This window comes from Phoca vitulina, unplaced genomic scaffold (assembly GCF_004348235.1).
Source record: "Phoca vitulina isolate PV1807 unplaced genomic scaffold, GSC_HSeal_1.0 scaffold11, whole genome shotgun sequence".
Lineage (NCBI taxonomy): Eukaryota > Metazoa > Chordata > Mammalia > Carnivora > Phocidae > Phoca > Phoca vitulina.
Genome location: NW_022589714.1, coordinates 31,086,385 through 31,104,384, shown reverse-complemented (window position 1 = coordinate 31,104,384; position 18,000 = coordinate 31,086,385). Strand labels below are relative to the sequence as shown.

The following is an 18,000-nucleotide window of genomic DNA, read 5'->3' as shown; positions in this document are numbered from 1 at the left end:
GAGCCACCCAGGCGCCCCTGACTACATTTGTTTTTAATTTTTAACTTTTAAACTAGAGATTTAAGTGAATTATGCACCACTAGGATTGTGTTGCAGAATCTAACTATAACTATATATTTATCATTATCAGTGAGATTTACACTATCTTTTCATGTTTTCATGATGTTAGTGTTTTTTACTTTCACTCAAAGAAATCCTCTTAGCATTTTTTGTAAGGCAGGTCTGGTGGTAATGAATCCCTCAGCTTTAGTTTGTTCCGGAAAGTCTTTATCCCTCCTTCATTTCTGAAGAACAGCTTCACTGGGTACAGAATTTTGGGCTGACAGTTATTTTCTTTCAATATTATGGATACATCATCTTATTCTCTCCTGGCTCGAAAAATATCTGTTGAAAAATCCACCAACAGTCTTATGGGGTTTCCCTCATAAGTAACTTCTCTCTTTTCTCTTGCTGCTCTTAAAATTCTTTCTTTGACTTTTGACAATTTAATTATAATAAAACATAATATAATTTAATTATAATATAATAGCATGTCACAGTGTAGCCCTATTTGGGTTCAACCTATTTGGAGTCTTTTGGGCCCCATTCATGGATCTGGATGTCCATTTCCCTCCCCAGGTTTGGGAAGTTTCCAGCCATTGTTGCTTTAATATACTTTCTGTCCATTTCTCTTTCTCTTCTCTTTCCGGAATTCTTATGATATGAATATTGTTTCATATTGTGTCCCATAATTCATTGTGTTCCATAATTCCCATAGGCTTTCTTCACTCTTTTTCATTCTTTTTTCTTTTTCTCCTCTGATGGGGTAATTTCCAGTGTCTCATTCAGGTTGCTGATTCTTCGGCATGGTTGAGTCTCCTTTTGAAACTCTCTATTGAATTCTTCAGTTCACTGATTGTATTTTTCAACCCTAGAATTTCTAGGGTTTGATGGGGTTTTGGGTGGGTTTCTGGTTTTGTTTTTTTGTTTTTTTTTTTGATGGTTGCTATTTCCTTGTTAAACTTGTCATTTTTTTCATTGTTTTCCTAATTTCATTTAGTTGTCTGTTTTCTTGCAGTTCACTAAGCTTTTTCTTAAGAGGATTATTCTGAATTCTTCATCTGACAGTTCATAGATTTCCATTTCTTTAGGGTAAGTTCTTAAAGCTTTATTAGTTTCCTTTGGTGGTGTCATATTTACTTGATTTTTTGTGATCCTTGATTCTTTACATTGGAATCTGTGTATTTGAGGAATGGGGCTCCTCTTTCAGACTTTACAGATTTACTTTGGGAAAGACAGTTCTTCACCAGTCAGCTCAGTTGGGGTTTTTGGGTGTGTCTGCTGGTAATGTCTTTGAATAGAAGAGGCCTACTATTATGGTCTATTTTTGGGTGAGGCAACTGTTCAAGCTCTGAGGATGGGGATGGGAGAGTGTGTCGCTGGATGAGAACAGCTGGACGGGATTGCTGGCATGGTTCCCTACACAAGTGAGGCTGTTGGAGGGCCCCACAGTACCTGGTGAGGCTTGCTAGATGGTCAAGACCGGGGACTATCTTCAGTAATGGATGGGGCTATGAATTAACTTCCTTGCTTTAGCAGAGTAGCAGGACAGAACCCAAGTCTTATATAGCTCGTTGTTTGGGGACCCAAATCAGGCCAGAGTGTGCACTGAATTTTGTGGTCAGGTGAAGCCATTGTTTTTGCTCTGCAGATGGGAAAGCCATGGGCTGTGCTCTGCTCCAATGTCACTGAACGGGCTACACAGCTGCCCGTGTGCTCTGGTTAGGTCCCCTGGCTGGATAAGCTGAAGTCTGTATCCAGTGATGAGCAGGGCTATGAAGCAGATTCCCTGCCTGGATGCAGCAGGAGAAGCAGCTCTAAAGCTGGTACAGCTCTTCATTTATTTTCTTAATTTAAGCTCACCCACGCCCCAGTTCCCTGTCCGAACAGGGCCACTGGCTTTGCTCTGCAAACTGTAGACTCTGCCTGCTTCTAGGCTTGAGTCCTGCTGGGTTACATGGCTTCCAGGTGTTTTTGCCAGCCCTTCTGATCAGATGGGGCCAGAAGACACTCTCTACAGCAAGTAGGGCCCTGTCTCAGCTCCCTTGCCTGGTGGGAAGGGGATGGGCTGCTCCAGGCTACTCTCAATTTCCCAAACGGGCTCTCAGGTTGGGAGAAGCCAGCAGCTACCTTCAGCCTTGGCTGTGACTCAATTCCCCTGCCTGTGCACAGCATGGGAACATTCTGCACCCCTTACTGGCTTTGCTCTGCGGGTGCTCAGCTCTGCTCAGCCACCTCTTAGCTTGAGTGCTGCTGGGCCACACAGCTTCCAGGAGTCGTCACCAGCCCTTCTGGTCAGATGGGGCTGGGAGACACTCCACAGCAGATAGGGTTGTGATTCAGCTGCTTGCCCGGGCATGGACAAACTGAGTTCTAGGGCCAATAAAACTCTGTGTTTGAGGATCTGACTCGGGTGGATTTGCACCCCACCAAGTTCCCTGGTCAGAGTGCACTCCCGCCTTGGTTCTGCAGATGAGCAAAACTGCCGGTTGGGATTACTACTTGGACACTGCAAGTATGAATTCGGTCTGCTGAGATCTGTGTGCTGGTTGTTGCAAGTTTCTCCCCCCTTTTCCATCACAGATTCCCAGTAGCTGCAGATTCCCCTGATGTGAGATCAGGGAGGGGCTCCTCCAAAATGGCCCACGATGGTGGGGGGAGGCCAGTTGTCCCCCTGGGATTCTCTTTTCCCACTGGAGGAAGGAGAGGCTCAGGGGAGACCCGTCTGTGTGGCACTAGGCTGTCTTGGGGGAGGGGCAATGCAGTCAACATGTAATCACTTCTTACCCTTCTAAAGCAGAAGCTCTTGGTCTCCTTGGGGCAGGGGGCGCTTCAGCCTCAACTGCATTTTCTAGGATTCTCCGTGGTGTCTTGTTCTTGAATAGTTGCTGGTTGTTCTGGTGGGAGGTCATGATGTCAGGAACAACCTGTGCTGCCATCTTGGTGATGTCACTCCCCAACATCAGGGTTTTATTTTTGTCGATTTGTTTTTGGTCGAACCAACTGAGGCTTGGTTTATTTATTTATTTGTTTGTTTAGATTTTAAGTAATCTCTACACCCAACGTGGGGCTCCAATTTACAACCCTGAGATCAAGAGTTGCATGCTGTACTTGATGTAGGAAAGATTTAGGGTTTGAAGGCGATGGCCAAGAAAGAATTCTTTTTTTTTTTTTTTTTAAAGATTTTGTTTATTTATTTGACAGGGAGAGACACAGCGAGAGAGGAAACACAAGCAGGGGGAGCGGGAGAGAGAGAAGCAGGCTTCCTGCGGAGCAGGGAGCCTGATGTGGGGCTCAATCCCAGGACGCTGGGATCATGACCCGAGCCGAAGGCAGACGCCCAACGACTGAGCCACCCAGGTGCCCCGGCCAAGAAAGAATTCTTGAGATGGATGTCTTTGGTGCGAAAAGGTGATTTTATTAAAGCACGAGGACAGGACCCGTGGGCTGGAAGAGCTACACTGGGGTCATGAGGAGTGGCCCATTATATACTTTCAAGTTGGGAGGGGGTTGGGGATAGCGTAAGTCTCTAAGGAATTTTGGAAGCAAGGTTTCTAGGAGACCTTGAGGGGGCTAGCTATTGTTGGGAAAAGGTCATTTATTACCGTCTAATAAAACCTCCAGTCATGAGACCCTTCAGATGTGTATCGGTGGACCATATGCTTGGGGGATGATTGCCAACATGTATCTTGGGGGGTTTAGAGATAAAGGAAGTTTCCAAAGGAATTTTTATACATTAAAGTAGATTTACAGCATCCTGGTGTGTGTGTGGGGGGGTGGGTGTGTTCAGGCTAGGATTGCCTTTTGCCCTTAGCGAAGTATTAACATGGAGGCAGCTGAGTCCCTAGAGGGATGTCCCTCTGCCTGTTTCAAGGACCTGTCAGTGGGCTCTAGGTAGGAAGGAAATTTAATAATTTTTCTTCTGCCTTTGTTTCCCACGTCATACTGACTTGAACCAGGTGAAGCATTTTATTTTATTTTATTTTATTTTGTATTTTATTTTGATTTTATCTTTAAGTAATCTCTACACCCAACCTGGGGCTCCAACTTACAACCCAGAAGTCAAGAGTCAAACTCTCTGCTGACTTGAGCTAGCCAGTGCCCTGAGGCTTTTTTTTAGAAAAGACACTTTAATGGGCTTTTAGTTGGAAGTATGGGCAAGAGGGGGTACCCAGGGCGGTAGACTCCCCCCAAGGGTAGGCTGAGAACTGGGGCTGAGTCTTAGGTGGGTCTCCTGTTCCCAGTGCTCCCCTGCACAGCTCATTCCCCCAAAGACTCTATGGCAGGCACAGGATGGGGGAGACTGGGAGGGACCACAGAGGCCGCTTGCTTGGACAGGACATCCGATGACTCGGACACCAGCCTCTCATGACGGGTCTTGCTTGACCTTCTTCACCAAGCATGGCCTTGGAGGAATTGGCACTGCTGAAGGAGCTGGAGCCCCCCCCAGAGCCAAAGCTGGACTAGAAGGAGCTCAGTCGGTGGAGGCCAGGGCCCCTGAAGCCCCTGGAGGCAAGCTCGGCCCACCTGAGTAGCTGCTGGTGGGCTTGGTATGAACATTGACCTTCTGCATCCCACACTCCAGCCGGCTCTCGCCGTCCTCCAGCGGCGTGGGCGGGTGGCGATCTCGCTGACCAGGGCCAGCCTGACGTCCCTGAGCCCTCTGTTCTCGGGCAGCTGCTGCACCAGGTCCTGCTCAGCTCGCTGCGGGGCGTTGGCGTCTTTAATGGTCCCCTCCCCCGCGCCGCTCAGCATCAGCTCTGGTGGCCTCCAGGGAAGCCCTCTGGCCTTAGAGGCCCTCGATCTCAGTCTGGAGTCGGCTGATACTGCGGTTCATCTCGGAAATCTCCGTCTTTGCGCTTTGGGGGGCATCAGTGTGATTCCCAGCCAGTGTCTGCAGCCCCTTGTACTGGATCAGGTACACGTTCTCAGTCTCGGCCTGGCTGTAGCTGCAGCTGCCGCTGGCGATCCCCTGGTGCTGGCTGGGCCTTGACCTTGGCGGTGATGCCGTCCTGTCCAGGGAGCTCCTGTCGTCCACCGAGGGGACCGCAGAGGTGTCGGAGATCAGCGGCCTGAGGAAGCCCATCTCTCAGGCCGAACCCTCCGGGCGGGACTCCAGCTCTGCCTTATTCATGTAAACTTCATCCAGAGCCTTCCTGCTGAGAACAGATGCATTCTCCATCTCTGCACGCTCTCTGATCTCTTCCGCCCGCTCATTCCTGTAGTCCTCCGCCAGCCCCTGCATGTCACCACGCTCCACCTCCGGCTTCAGCTTCTCTCCGGGCTACTGTGTCCAGCAGCGGCCCAAGGTTGCTGATGAAGCACTCCGCGTGTTGTCCATGTCACTCTGCACCATTTCCTGCTGCTGCAGGACGCTCCACTTGGGCTCCAGAGTCTTGTTCTGCTGCTCCAGCTTCTGCACCTTGTCCATAATATAGGAGGCAAACCCGTTGAGGAGGGTTTTGATGATCTTCTCCTGAGTGCCCACGGCCTGGATGTTGGGGTCCACCTCCAGCTTAAGAGGGCGCAGCAGGCTGTCGTTTCGGGACCGCTGTGGTGCCCTCCCCGGCCCCGCTGTAGCCTCCAACCACACTCATGCTGGTGCCCAGGCCACCTCGGAACCTGCTGCCCACCCAGGAGGAGAGCCAGGAATCTGCTTCTACGTGGGAGACCCCAACAGCAGATTTTATTTTATTTTAATTTTTTATTTGACAGAGAGAGAGACACAGCGAGAGAGGGAACACAAGCAGGGGAGTGGGAGAGGGAGAAGCAGGCTTCCCGCGGAGCAGGGAGCCCGATGCGGGTCTCGATCCCGGGACCCTGGGATAATGACCCCAGCCGAAGGCAGACGCTTAACGACTGAGCCACCCAGGCGCCCCAACAGCAGATTTTATTAGCAGGAAGGATGGCGGGAGCTCAGATCTGTAGGGCCTCTGAAGGGGCAGGGTGGGCAGATGATTCCAGGAAGTTAGACAAATGCTGTCGAGTTCATAGTCAGGGCAGCTGTGTTCTGATGGGAGGGCACACTTAGGGATTCAGCAGTACCCCTTGGGTAAATTGTGTTCCTAAAAAATTCTTTCGAGGATCCAAAGAATGTTTGGGAAGTGACTTTCCTGTGGAATCCTGTATGTAATTCATGACGTGATGAGTTTCGTTTGAAGGTTTATATCGTGCATAGGAGTATGCCGTGAAAAGCTGAAAACATACAAGGTAGGTATTAATTATGAAGCAAGATGAAATCGGCAACAAGAAATCGTCTCCACCTACTTTTTTCTTTTTTTAAATATTCCTAGTCACCTAACTTGCTAAATGCTAAATTTAAAAAAAGCCTCAAAAAAATAAAATAAAATAAAATAAAATAAAATAAAAATAAGTCTCCAGATTGCAGGATAACTCTTTACATTGCTGCTCTAAGCTCATGCTTCTAATTTCATGGCAGTAACACTGTATGAACTAAGCATTAAGAAGTTATAAAATATCAAAATCCCACATTAGGAAATACGAATGTTATCTTGTTGTTTAAAGATTTTATTTTTAAGTAATCTCTACATCCAACACAGGGCTTGAACTCACAACCCTGAGATCAGGAGTCGCATGCTCTACCAACTGAGCCAGCCAGGAGCCCCACTGTTATCTTTTGATGGAAGAACACTGAAAATAAAAAGGGAACACTCAAATCATTTTTCTTTCTTTAACTGTTAACTTTATTTGGAGCAGAATTTTCCTTACATAAAGTTAATGTTTTTAAACACCTTAGGACAAACTATTCAAAACACAGTATTTTATTTCAGAAGGGGCTTGTGTCAGTGGTTTTCTGTCCTCCTCTATTCTCATCATTATGAATATTTGCTTTTTAAATAAATATATTCTCAGCTATTTCCTTGGATTCAAATCCGGTGACTAAACTGCTATCACTACTAAGACATCTGAGATCAGAAGACTGTTTGGGTCATTTCAAATTCACATTAGCACAGTGTCTCTAAGAAACTGATAATACAGATTGATGTGATGCTTGCCTCCAGTTTGTCTTCTTAATAGTTTCCATGAGAGGGTCCTCACAATAAGTTATATAAAATACAGTACTTTGGTTGGAACTTGTAAAAATAATTCTAAAAATTAAGCACATATATTAAACAAACGAGTTGCTATAGTATGCTTTAAATGATATAAAATAATTAGCATGTCAAACATTTTCTTATAAACATATTGCTTTTCGTCATACACTGAGCTGGAACATACAGCCTGTGTTCCTTTTCTCCTAAATGGCACAAAACGATGGCTCGATGGTAGGGAAACACTACTTCATGAGAAAAGATGGTGGCCATGAGCCCCAGTAGTACTGGTATTTGTACTTAGGCGTTACCTTGATTGTATTCAATTTTTGATAACGTCAGCAGATGACACAATGTCAATTAGTTATATGTATACAGTCCTTTAGGCTATCTATAAGAGAGGTGGCTAAAAAAAACTGTTTGAAAATCAATTTTCTTCCTACTTAAACCCTATCATACATGAGCTGGGTGAGTGCTTAGTAATTAATGGAATTTTATTGTAAGATGAACAGTCACACCAAGAGTAGCTTTTCTGCCCATGCAGCTTGCCTTGCAGTTCACACATGTACCCCCTGGCACACCACTATCACTGGACCTTTGGGTGTGCAATGAGGGCCATCCCTGTACCATTTCCCAACGTCCCAAAAAGCTTTCTGACCGGAAATGAGGTATAGTCATGGATAAGGTACAGTGAAACTCTTTCATTCCTCTTGGTGTCTTATAGTACATCGTATAATTCTCTACTAACTAAAAGATATACACACCAGGTAGCATTTGATTTTCACTTAACAAAAAATGGTCACGATTCCCTTCTATAGTAAACAGCATGTATACACATTCGTCTTTTACCCATTACGGGGGAAAAAAAAAAAAAGAGAACTTTCTAGGATTTTGCTGGTTCTTTAGAATTTACATTGTTTTTTCAGTCTTCTGGTTTTCTCAACTGCACATCAGCTTCTCGACTTTCACATGGATAAACATGTTTGGCTTTCTAAGGGAAGTTGTTTACTCATAAATAAAGGAAAAAGTAAGAGGACGAAAACGGAAATATTTTCTGAATTTGGGCCCACAAAAGTATTACAAAAACAATTTTATAATGTGTAATAACCAGGTGACTAGGTTTTTTCAATTTAAAAAATGTCATGACCTTAACATAAGCTAGAGTGCCAAGAATATGGTATTCACAATCCATTCGCTTCTCTAAGAGGTATTTACAATTTAAAACCAGCTTTCCAGCAAGCTGGGTAAGGTTACAGATTAACTTACTTTTTATATATAATACAGAAAGGGAAAATAAATATTAATTGCAGTAAAGGACTCATCTCTGAAAACACATTTTCTGTTGCTTTAGATAATGAGTTGAGAATATAATACAGAAGTGAACTCAGCTTCAAGTTGTGCTTACATATACATATTTGTTTTCTGAAGCTTTGCTGCCAGTTTGTTAACAGAAAATATTACCTATCAAATCCACATCCATTATGTGCTTTTCTCATGCCCCTAGGGATCATAGTGCTTAGTCAAGTACATTGTTGTGCCAGATTCTCCAAAGCAGAAATTACTCCCTGATTTAGATTAGGGCCCCTTGGGAGCCATGGCAATTTGTTCAGGCTGCAACTTACTACCAATACATCAAAGCAATAATTTACCCACATATTGGGTTGAATCATACCAAAGTGCCAATATTCACTTTAATCTATCATTTTAACCTACAGAAATGACAGACAATTTCATATGGCTCAACCTGCTAGATCCTGGAACCTGGAACCAAATGAGAGTAGCTTGGGGCCTGGGAGAATGTGAGTCAACACACTGTTGAGTTTGTATCGTGTTCCCTGGCGGAGACCTTCCCTCCTGCCTTTCAGGTAACCACTGCTGGAGGCAGACGTACCCTACAGAGATGGACGAAGAGCGGACCTTTTGTCTTTTTCTGTCTCCAAACTAGCTTTGTCATTTTCAAAATTGCTGTAAACATTCCTCTCAATGGAACAGCCTCTGTCCAACAAATAGAGTTCCCACTGTGTGAAGAAACTACACAAGGGTTAAGAGTTCAAATGTGGCACGCTACCGACATGACCCTCGTGGTAGCCGGGACTTCCCAGGTCAGTGGAACCTCTGCCATAAATCTTTCCTGCTCCCCAAAGTGCCCTGAGAATGTGGCTAGGACAGAAGGTTCTTTGTCGTCTGTTCCTAGCCAGGCCTGGAGAACTGAGCTGAATGCAAAAGTTGATCAGTTATTATAATAACAAAATCTTCTGCTGCTTTGAAACTTAGCTTTTTGGTCGTGCATCTTGATAGGGATACAAGTTTAACGGACTGTGTTGACCTTTATGTTAAAGACCTGTTGGCTTCAAAAGCTTCCCTTTTGGGGGTACTTATACAACTGGATTTCAAAAATGGAGGAAACATAAAAAAACGGGAGAAAATAGAATGTGATGGTCCAGCATAATAAAACCTGGTTCATATCTCCAACCACCTTGCATATCTCCAACCACCAAAAAGGGTTGTTGTAAAAATTTCAAAAACTATTTAGAGTTCTTTCAGCTGGGAAATTCATTGCATAATAGTATTTTTAGAACAGCACAGTGGTGTCACAAAATCAAACCAATAACCTGATATCGAGGAAAGCAGAAGATCATTTATCTAGCGCTGAGGTTGGTCCAAGAAAGCCTGAAGTACCAGTGTGCCACATTTAAAATTTAACCGCTTCACAAGTATCTGCACGCGTTGAGTAAATAACCCTCTGTCGGGTGGCCTTCAATTGCACCCCTGCTGCATACTGCATCAGTATTATTACATTTTTAAAAATCTGTATAAAATATTATCTGGAACCCCAAAGGAAAATCAATTAATTCTTAAAAAGTTCATTACAAAGTTGACTGTATAAAATGCTAAAACATAATCCATATATACAAAATGCGCTGTTTAAGAAAATAATGGGACCCAGTTTTAGAATAAAATAATTTTGTACAAAAAAAGGGTATTGCATTCAAATCAATATTTAAAAAAAATCTTAAAAAGAATATTGAAATGTCTTAGTTCAGAAGAATAACTATAAAGTGTTTGCTTTCACACCATCTGCCGGTTTCTTGCCGGCAGAACACCAGTTGGCCGAGGGACCGTGTCTTGCTTTCCCCTGCGCCCAGAAGCTTCATGCTGGTCATCGCCGAGACGCGTACTTAGAAACCCAGTCGGTCCGGCCATGCACTGGCTGGGCAGCTGGAGGTCGGGGCATCAGCCCAGGAGTGCTCCTAGGCTGGGTGTGGAAGAAAGGTCGCCCGGGATGAGGTCTCACAGCCTTCAGGGAAGAATAGCCTGCAATTAAAGAGGAAGGTGGGTCGGACTGATATGGGCCTCCCACAAACAAAGGAAATAAATGCAGCTTGGTGACAAAAATATCAGAAAATGGGAGTTCAAGAGAAGCACTGGTGGGCGACTCACAGTCTTCCCTCTCCCGCTGAAGGACAACTCCATTCTAGTGTTGTCCGGCCAAGAATACTGGTGTCATTCCTGACCCCTCTTTTTTCACAGCCCACGTGTCATGGGTCAGCAAATGCCACTGGCTCTCCCTTCCAGATACACTCAGAACCCGGCCCAGCTCAGCTCTCAGCGGCCTGGCCCATCACTCCCTGCCTGGATAATTCTGGCAGCCAGTTGGTTTCCCTGCTTCCAACCTTGTTCCTGGCCCCTAGTCTAATGACAACCTGCACGTGAGTGAGGCTGCAAGATGCAAGTCAGATGGCCTCTCGCCTCTTCTCCAGACCCTCCGCTGGCTCCCATGTCCCACGCAGTCAGTGACAGCAAGCTTACGGTGGCCTGCAGGGCCTCATACCACCCCACCTTCGGTTACCCCTCTCTCCTGCTTCCAGGCCCATGCACTAGGAACCCCGTGCTGGGGGCAGTCTCGCCCACACCGCAGGGCTACCTGCTCACCTCCTTCACACCTTCACTCAACAATTCCTTTGCGGTGCGGTCTTCTTTGGCCACGCTCTTTATTTTATTTATTTTTAATTATTCTTATTATTTTTTAACATATAATGTATTATTTGTTTCAGGGGTACCGGTCTGTGATTGATCAGTCTTACACAATTCACAGCGCTCACCATAGCACATACCCTCCCCAATGTCCATCACCCAGCCACCCCATCCCTCCTACCCTTCACCCCTCCAGCAACCCTCAGTTTGTTTCCTGAGATTAAGAGTCTCTTATGGTTTGGCCACCCTCTTTAAAAATGCACACTCCAACTTCCACCTTCCTTATATCCCGCCTACTTCATTTTTCTCCTTAGCACTGGTGAGCATCTGCTTCGGTTTACTTATTGTGTGTGGGGTGTAAGTTCGTGGGACAGGGAGTCTTGTCGGTCTCCTTCGCTGGTGGGTCCTCGGCCTACAACATGCCTGGCACAAAGCCATTATTCGAGAACCGTTTGATGAGCTGCTTCATGAATAGCCCAAAACAGAACTCACCAGGAGAAGGGTCTGGAAGAGGTGCCAAGTGTACCCTCTGCACAGCAGAACCAACTTCTTTTTTCAGAAAGGATGGGATATAGTTTCCAGTCAGTCCACTAGAACTTGTTGAACTGGAACCAACTGATTCACAAAAGCAAAAGCTCGTTACTACAAAGACCCCACGTGCACATAACACCAACAGGGTTACACGGGTGCGGAACAATAAAGAATTGGGCATTTACTTTCAGGGGAAATACGATAAAAATAGGAACTGCGAGCAGAGCATTCCTCCACACCACACTGTCGGAAAGACGGGGAAGGGGGGCAGCAAAGACAGGGCCGCTCCTATAGCCTGCGCCTGAACGGAGCCTGGATGCTTGGTTCGTTCAAGAAAAGGGACATGTGCGGGGCGCCTGGGTGGCTCAGTCGTTAAGCGTCTGCCTCCGGCTCAGGTCATGATCCCAGGGTCCTGGGATCGAGCCCCGCATCGGGCTCCCTGCTCAGCGGGAAGCCTGCTTCTCCCTCTCCCACTCCCCCTGCTTGTGTTCCCTCTCTCGCTGTGTCTCTCTCTGTCAAATAAATAAATAAAAAATCTTTAAAAGAAAAGAAAAGGGACATATATGCATTTCTCTTTCTTTTTTGGAATAACGGGTTTAGCCTGTTCCAAAATTTGCTTTTTCCACGCTGTAACAGAGAATAATTATCCTTCCATGTCAGTATATACAAATTCTAGAATCTGGCTAAACCATAATTCACTGAACCGTTCTCTTACTGAGCAGCACACAGGTGATCTTAATTATTTAGCTATGGGGGCACCTGGGTGGCTCAGTCGGTTAAGCGTCTGCCTTCGGCTCAGGTCATGATCCCAGGGTCCTGGGATCGAGTCCCGCATCAGGCTCCCTGCTCTGCGGGAAGCCTGCTTCTCCCTCTCCCGCTCCGCCCTGCTTGTTTCCCTCTCTTGCTGTGTCTCTCTCTGTCAAATAAATAAATCAAATCTTTAAAAAAATTATTTAGTTATGACAAGGAATTCTACGCTAAATACTCTGACCCGTAATCAGAAAAAGTAATGATTTATATTAAATATATTCATTTTTTATGACATTTTCATAGTGAGAGTGTTTTAAGGGCTGGAACTATATGCGACTCATCTTACTATTCCAGGAGGTTAATGGGATGCCTTATATGTAGCAGTAATCAATACATATTAGATGGATGAACAGAGATCAATAAGCCTCATTAAGACTTCAGGTACACACAGAATGAGGAAAAATGTTATTACAGGCCGTTATACAAATGGAAGTTATATCCGGGGGGAAAAGAGAGAATGTGTGGCAGAGTGGCAATGCCTGGGTAGGGGGCTGTGTTGTGCTAGAGCACATTCTGCATTTTTGGTGAAGAGATATGAAAAAAAAATGGGAAGAGAATTTGAACAGGTTAAGTCACAAAAGGGAAAAGAACGTATAGTCCGTGAACACGAGAAGATGCTCCACCTCATTAGTACACAGGACATGCAAGTTGAAGCCACAACAAGATGCCGTTGCACACCCATCAGACCAGCACACAGTTTGCAATCTCGACAGTACCAAGTGCCATCAAGGATGCAGCACCACTCCCAGACCCTGCCGGAGGGCAATTTGGCAACATCTGTAAAGTCAAAGATGAGCACACCCTTTACTCTGTTTACATCATCCCCCGAGAAACCTTCACACAGGTGCGCGGCAAGAGGGTACACCGAGGTTCATTTCCACACTCCTTCTCACAGCAAAGATGGTTCCCAACTTACACGCTCATCAACAAGAGAAGGATAAATACATTATGGTCCAGTAAAAGTAATAAATTATGGGGTGATGCAGTGATATATGTTATATATGTTTTATAATATATACTATGATATGTCTTACATGTATGTGTAATTGCTATATCATAATATAATTACTAAAGGGAGTGGAGATCCAGAATTATGTTTGTATTAATTTTTGAACATGTAAGAACATACTATGTGGTTCATGAATCTTTTAAAAATGCAGAGAAATAATAAACACTCAAATCAGGTGGGGGTCGGAGGAAGGAGAGGGGGAAAGAGGGAAAGGGTAGGAAGGCCTAGACGGTGGGCTTCAGGAGTATTTGCAGTTTGACTCCTTGAGCTGGTGGTGGTGGGTACATGGCTGTTGATACCTCATTTCCTTCTTTTTTGTATTTCTCAAAATAAATGAACGTGTAATGGATAAAGCAGGGAGAAGGGACGCCCGGATGTTTTTCCCTGGCAGTGTGGAAGGAGAAGCAATGCATGGCAGGGGCTGCCTGTGTGAGGGAAAATGAGGCGGGAAAGGGGCCTGCTGGGAATGGGGTTAGCCCGTCTGGAAGGCTTATGAAACTCATTTCTCATTTTAAAAAAAGGTGGGGATGAGAAAAAAAAAAAGTGGGGATGGCCCTCTGAGCTGTCCACCTTCCAACGAGAAGAGGTTTTTCGATGCTCTGGGCTAAGGCTGGGTCATCAGAGGGAGGGGACGAGATGGAGCAAGGTGGATGGAGCTAAGTTGGATGGCCAGCAGCACAGGGCCTCAGAAGCCAGAGGTGCCTGAGTCCCCAGCTACGCTGAGGGCAGACCCCGTGGCAGCTGGCGGGGTCCCCAGAGCCTGCTGCCAAGAAAGAGACAGGAGCACAGCCTTGAAAAAGGGGCCCTGGGTTTCCACCCCAGAAAACCCTCTCATTTCCATTAGCTTGTCTCTCCAGACCCACCCTGCCGCATCCAGAGAATTTGCCTCTTGTCATTTAGGAGTTAATAATCACTACTCACCGGAATTTATTTTGCTGATTACTGATACTGTTCCTGAAGATTTTCCAGACAAACCAGAACTAGACCACGGATTAGATGGAATAAAATCCTTGCCTGGATTTGGAAGTATGCCGTTTCTCATATTTATTCCTAATAGGGAAGAAATGGTTTTCAAATGCAAAATACATTATTTCGTCTTGCACCAGATTTCAGTGGCAAACTCATCCCAGAATTCACTTTGTCTAAACTTCCTATGGTTCAATCGTCAGAGCAAAAACTGACCATGAGGTTGTCCGATAGAACGCAGAGGAAAGGAGGAAAGATGGCGACCTGGGGTTTAGTACGCCCAGAGGATGGGCAGCCTGAGAGAGGTCTCCTAAACTTCTCCCAACAGATCTGTCTCACGTCTTCTCTCTCGGCCCCTCTGGTGCTGTCCTGGGCGTCAGTGCTTCTGGTCATTCCCACAGGTACCCCTGCATGGGTCACTGCCTGTCTGTCACCTTCCCAAGTTCCTCTCTGCCCCCCTTCCGCCCGGCCAGCTCTGCAGCCCCCTGCTCTCCTCTTTCTGCATTCTGTCCCCCAGACCCCTCTTCATACCTGACCTGGACCATGAGCACCATCAAGTGCTGGTGACCCTCACGGACTCCCTCACGCCCAAGGCTGCCTTGACCTTAATCAATCATCTCAACCTCAAGCCAAACCACCCACTAGACTGCCCACTTGCCCATTTATGTCAAGCACTGCAGCTATTTTTCAGAACTGAAAAGACTGAATTCATCTTTTATCCTCCTTCCTCTCCTAGAGCCAAAAAGAAATAACTAATTCCCTCCCAGCTGGCTCCCTTTGGCCTGTGGCCCCTGGAGTTGGGGGTCTCTGCCCCTGACACCTAGACCACTGTTGTACCCTGTCACCTGCTCTCTCCTCTTCCAGGTCATCCTGGGAGGCCAGCCAAGGGCGAGGAGTCAATCCACCAGTGGGGCCTTGTTCCCACCTCATGTCCCGTGGGTCCTGCAGCCCCAGCCTGAGCCACCACTCCCCTTACCTGCATGAGAGCTATAGCCTGCCCTCATGTACTCAGCACGAAGATGGGCATGAACCCAGCATGCTCTCCAATTAACACCCTTCAACAGCTTCCTGCTGCTTGTGAAATAAATCCCAAATGTCTTACAAGACTCCAAAGATGCCTCGTGCTACGTGTATCACCTCTTACCACGCTCGGGCCACGCCGGCCCCTCTGCCCTTCCCCTCACAAGCCAAGCCCCTTCCTGCCTCCCAGGCTCCCCACTTGCTGCTTCCCCTGCGTGCTTTGTTCTGCCCATTTGTCCCTCCCCATTCTGTGGGGGCCCAGCCAGGAGTCACGTGCTCAGACAGGCCCTTCCTGAGCATTCTGTCTACAGCGGTGCTTCCTCCCTGCCTCCAATCACCGCCGGAACTACTGGTTGTCTATTTGTTTAGGGTCTGGCTCCCACCACTACAATATAAGCTGCACGGGAGCGAGAGTATTGTCTACAGGGCTGTGGTACAAAGTCACTGCATAGACGGTGGTCCCACTTGGCCACTGTGCTCACCATGATTTCCCCAGTGCCTCGCACACATTCGATGCTCAGTACGTATGTACTGATTGAATGAATCTGTGAATGAATGGTTGGCTGGTGCTGTAAGCTTGGAATCGGGAGAATCTGGAGAGAGGCTTGTGCACCCATCAAACTAGAGCATGTACGCTTACCCCCTGTAATACTGCCGGGTGGTGTGACTGAGCACCTACCCCGGTCTCCTGAGAGTACATAGGACTGGTCATTGTTCCTAACCCTGGTCTGGTGCAGGGGCCTCAGGCGTGCCCCCTGCCTCTCACCACCAGTTCCTCCCTCCTGGGGGGCCAGACCCAGTTTCCACTACAACATTTTTTCTTATGCAACTATATATATATATAAAATGTGAGGCCTGGGCTTCAGCAAATATTTTTGTAATGTTCCTGCCAGTTCTGAAGTTCTAGAAGGCCCTGGGCACTTGCCTTTCAAAACAGAATCTCTGTGAATACGTGATTCCGGGGAAATGGTTTCTGAGGAGGAAAGTAAAGGCAAGCATTTCTATTACCAGGCAAGTATCGCGAGTGCTTCAAGTAGTGCTGCTTGGCTGCGGACCTCAGGGTTGGCGTGTCTCGCCTCTGATAGGAGGTCTGGGTGGGGGCACTGCTGCCTGTACTGACGGGCTCAGAGGGCTTCAGGTCCAGAACACTCTCAAATCTGAAGCAAGGGAACATGGCTTAGATCAGCATGGGACGGAAAGCATCACGAGAGAGGTACAGATCATTTCACAAGCCCCAGACTCGATCTGTGTACAGAGCCCAGGTGCACACTTGCCTGCAAAGAGTCTCCTCACTCTGTCTATTCTTGTTTTTCAGGTCAATCCTGGTGAGGGACGGACTGAAATCCAAGTCATCCAAGTCAGCCCAGTCATCGGAATCCTTTGTCGACCGGGACACAAGCCCCCACCTTCTCCGACTCTTGGGCTTGATCTCCCCATTTTTGTGTTCCAGGCCAGCTAGCATTTTCTGTGCATCCAAGGAGTGGGGGATAAAGTCATACTTGGTAAATGGAGCTCACCCATGAGTAATCCCCATTCCAAATTTCCTCAGTGATGAAAAGGAGGATCGGGGACATATCATTCTCAACATGCAACCATGGGAAGTACGTTCCTGGGCCTCTGTCTCTCACCTCTCCTGCACACATCACACCCATTGGCATCCTATGGGGACACTCAGGTGTACAAGATAAGGAGTTTTAAAAAGAAATTTTTTAAAAAAGAGATTCATTTTTGAGAGAGAGAGTGAGAGAGAGAGAGAGGGAAGGGACAGAGGGAGAGGGACAGAGAGCATTAGCAGACTCCACGCTGAGCGCAAACATGCAGTGCTCAATCTCACGACCACAAGATCATGACCTGAGCCAAAATCAAGAGTCCGGCACTTAACCACTGACTGCATCACCCAGGTGCCCCTAAAAAGAAATTTAAGGTGCTTCTCACACATGGGGAGGATAGCTAGGTTGTCATCCGGGCCTCATCCCTGAAAGCATTAACATGCTTTATTCTGTCATAAACAGAGATGCAGGAGAATACAGCTCAGATATCGTCATCCTGCCATTCACCGAAAACACTGCAAATATGCTTTCTTTGCCTTCTTAGTAGATCTGGATACTATTTAATTACAGAATTAGCTACAATAGGAAATTTCCAAATACACATTGCTTCCAAAGTTGTGGGCTGGGGTACAGCGAACAGTCTAAAGATACCACTCTGGTAACCTCATGCAGTATCTCAGTGTTGGTTGGGAGCTGGGACTCAGTGAATGAATACGAGTTGACAGAAAAAATACTGCCTTTGCATAAAGCTGTCAGAAAAATCAGACTCTCAGACAGCATTACAAAGCTACTGGTAACTAGATGCCCTTTTCAGGTTATTATTGAATCTAACGCTCATTCTTTTTTCTTGAGCACCAGTCCAAGAGAAGGAGAAAGATCTGGGCTCAATTAACAGCCTAGCATTAACAGCATTCATAGGAATAACATCTATAAATTTTATTATGGCACTTTGTGATTTTTCAAAACATCTTCACAATTAGCGGGACCTTTTATTGTCATGCACAGCCTGGTCTGGGGGGCAAGACAGGCATTAGGATCTTCCTTTTAC

The 18,000-nt window shown here is 46.4% G+C and overlaps 1 protein-coding gene and 1 pseudogene across 2 annotated transcripts in view; both read right to left on the bottom strand.

The window, feature by feature from the left end:
- Nucleotides 1-4,299: 4,299 nt before the first annotated feature.
- On the bottom strand, nt 4,300-5,636 carry LOC116635784 (annotated as a pseudogene).
- Nucleotides 5,637-6,728: 1,092 nt separating this feature from the next.
- The window catches only part of CILK1 (ciliogenesis associated kinase 1), a 55,787-nt gene continuing 44,515 nt past the window's right edge, over nt 6,729-18,000 (bottom strand). For both annotated transcript variants that reach the window (XM_032409650.1, XM_032409651.1), the window contains exons 10-14: nt 16,677-16,867; nt 16,411-16,559; nt 14,338-14,466; nt 11,559-11,681; nt 6,729-10,406 (exon numbers count right to left, since the gene is read on the bottom strand). In XM_032409650.1, the coding sequence (XP_032265541.1) occupies nt 10,252-10,406; nt 11,559-11,681; nt 14,338-14,466; nt 16,411-16,559; nt 16,677-16,867 (747 nt within the window). In that variant the 3' untranslated portion in view covers nt 6,729-10,251. The remainder of the gene's footprint in view (nt 10,407-11,558; nt 11,682-14,337; nt 14,467-16,410; nt 16,560-16,676; nt 16,868-18,000) is intronic.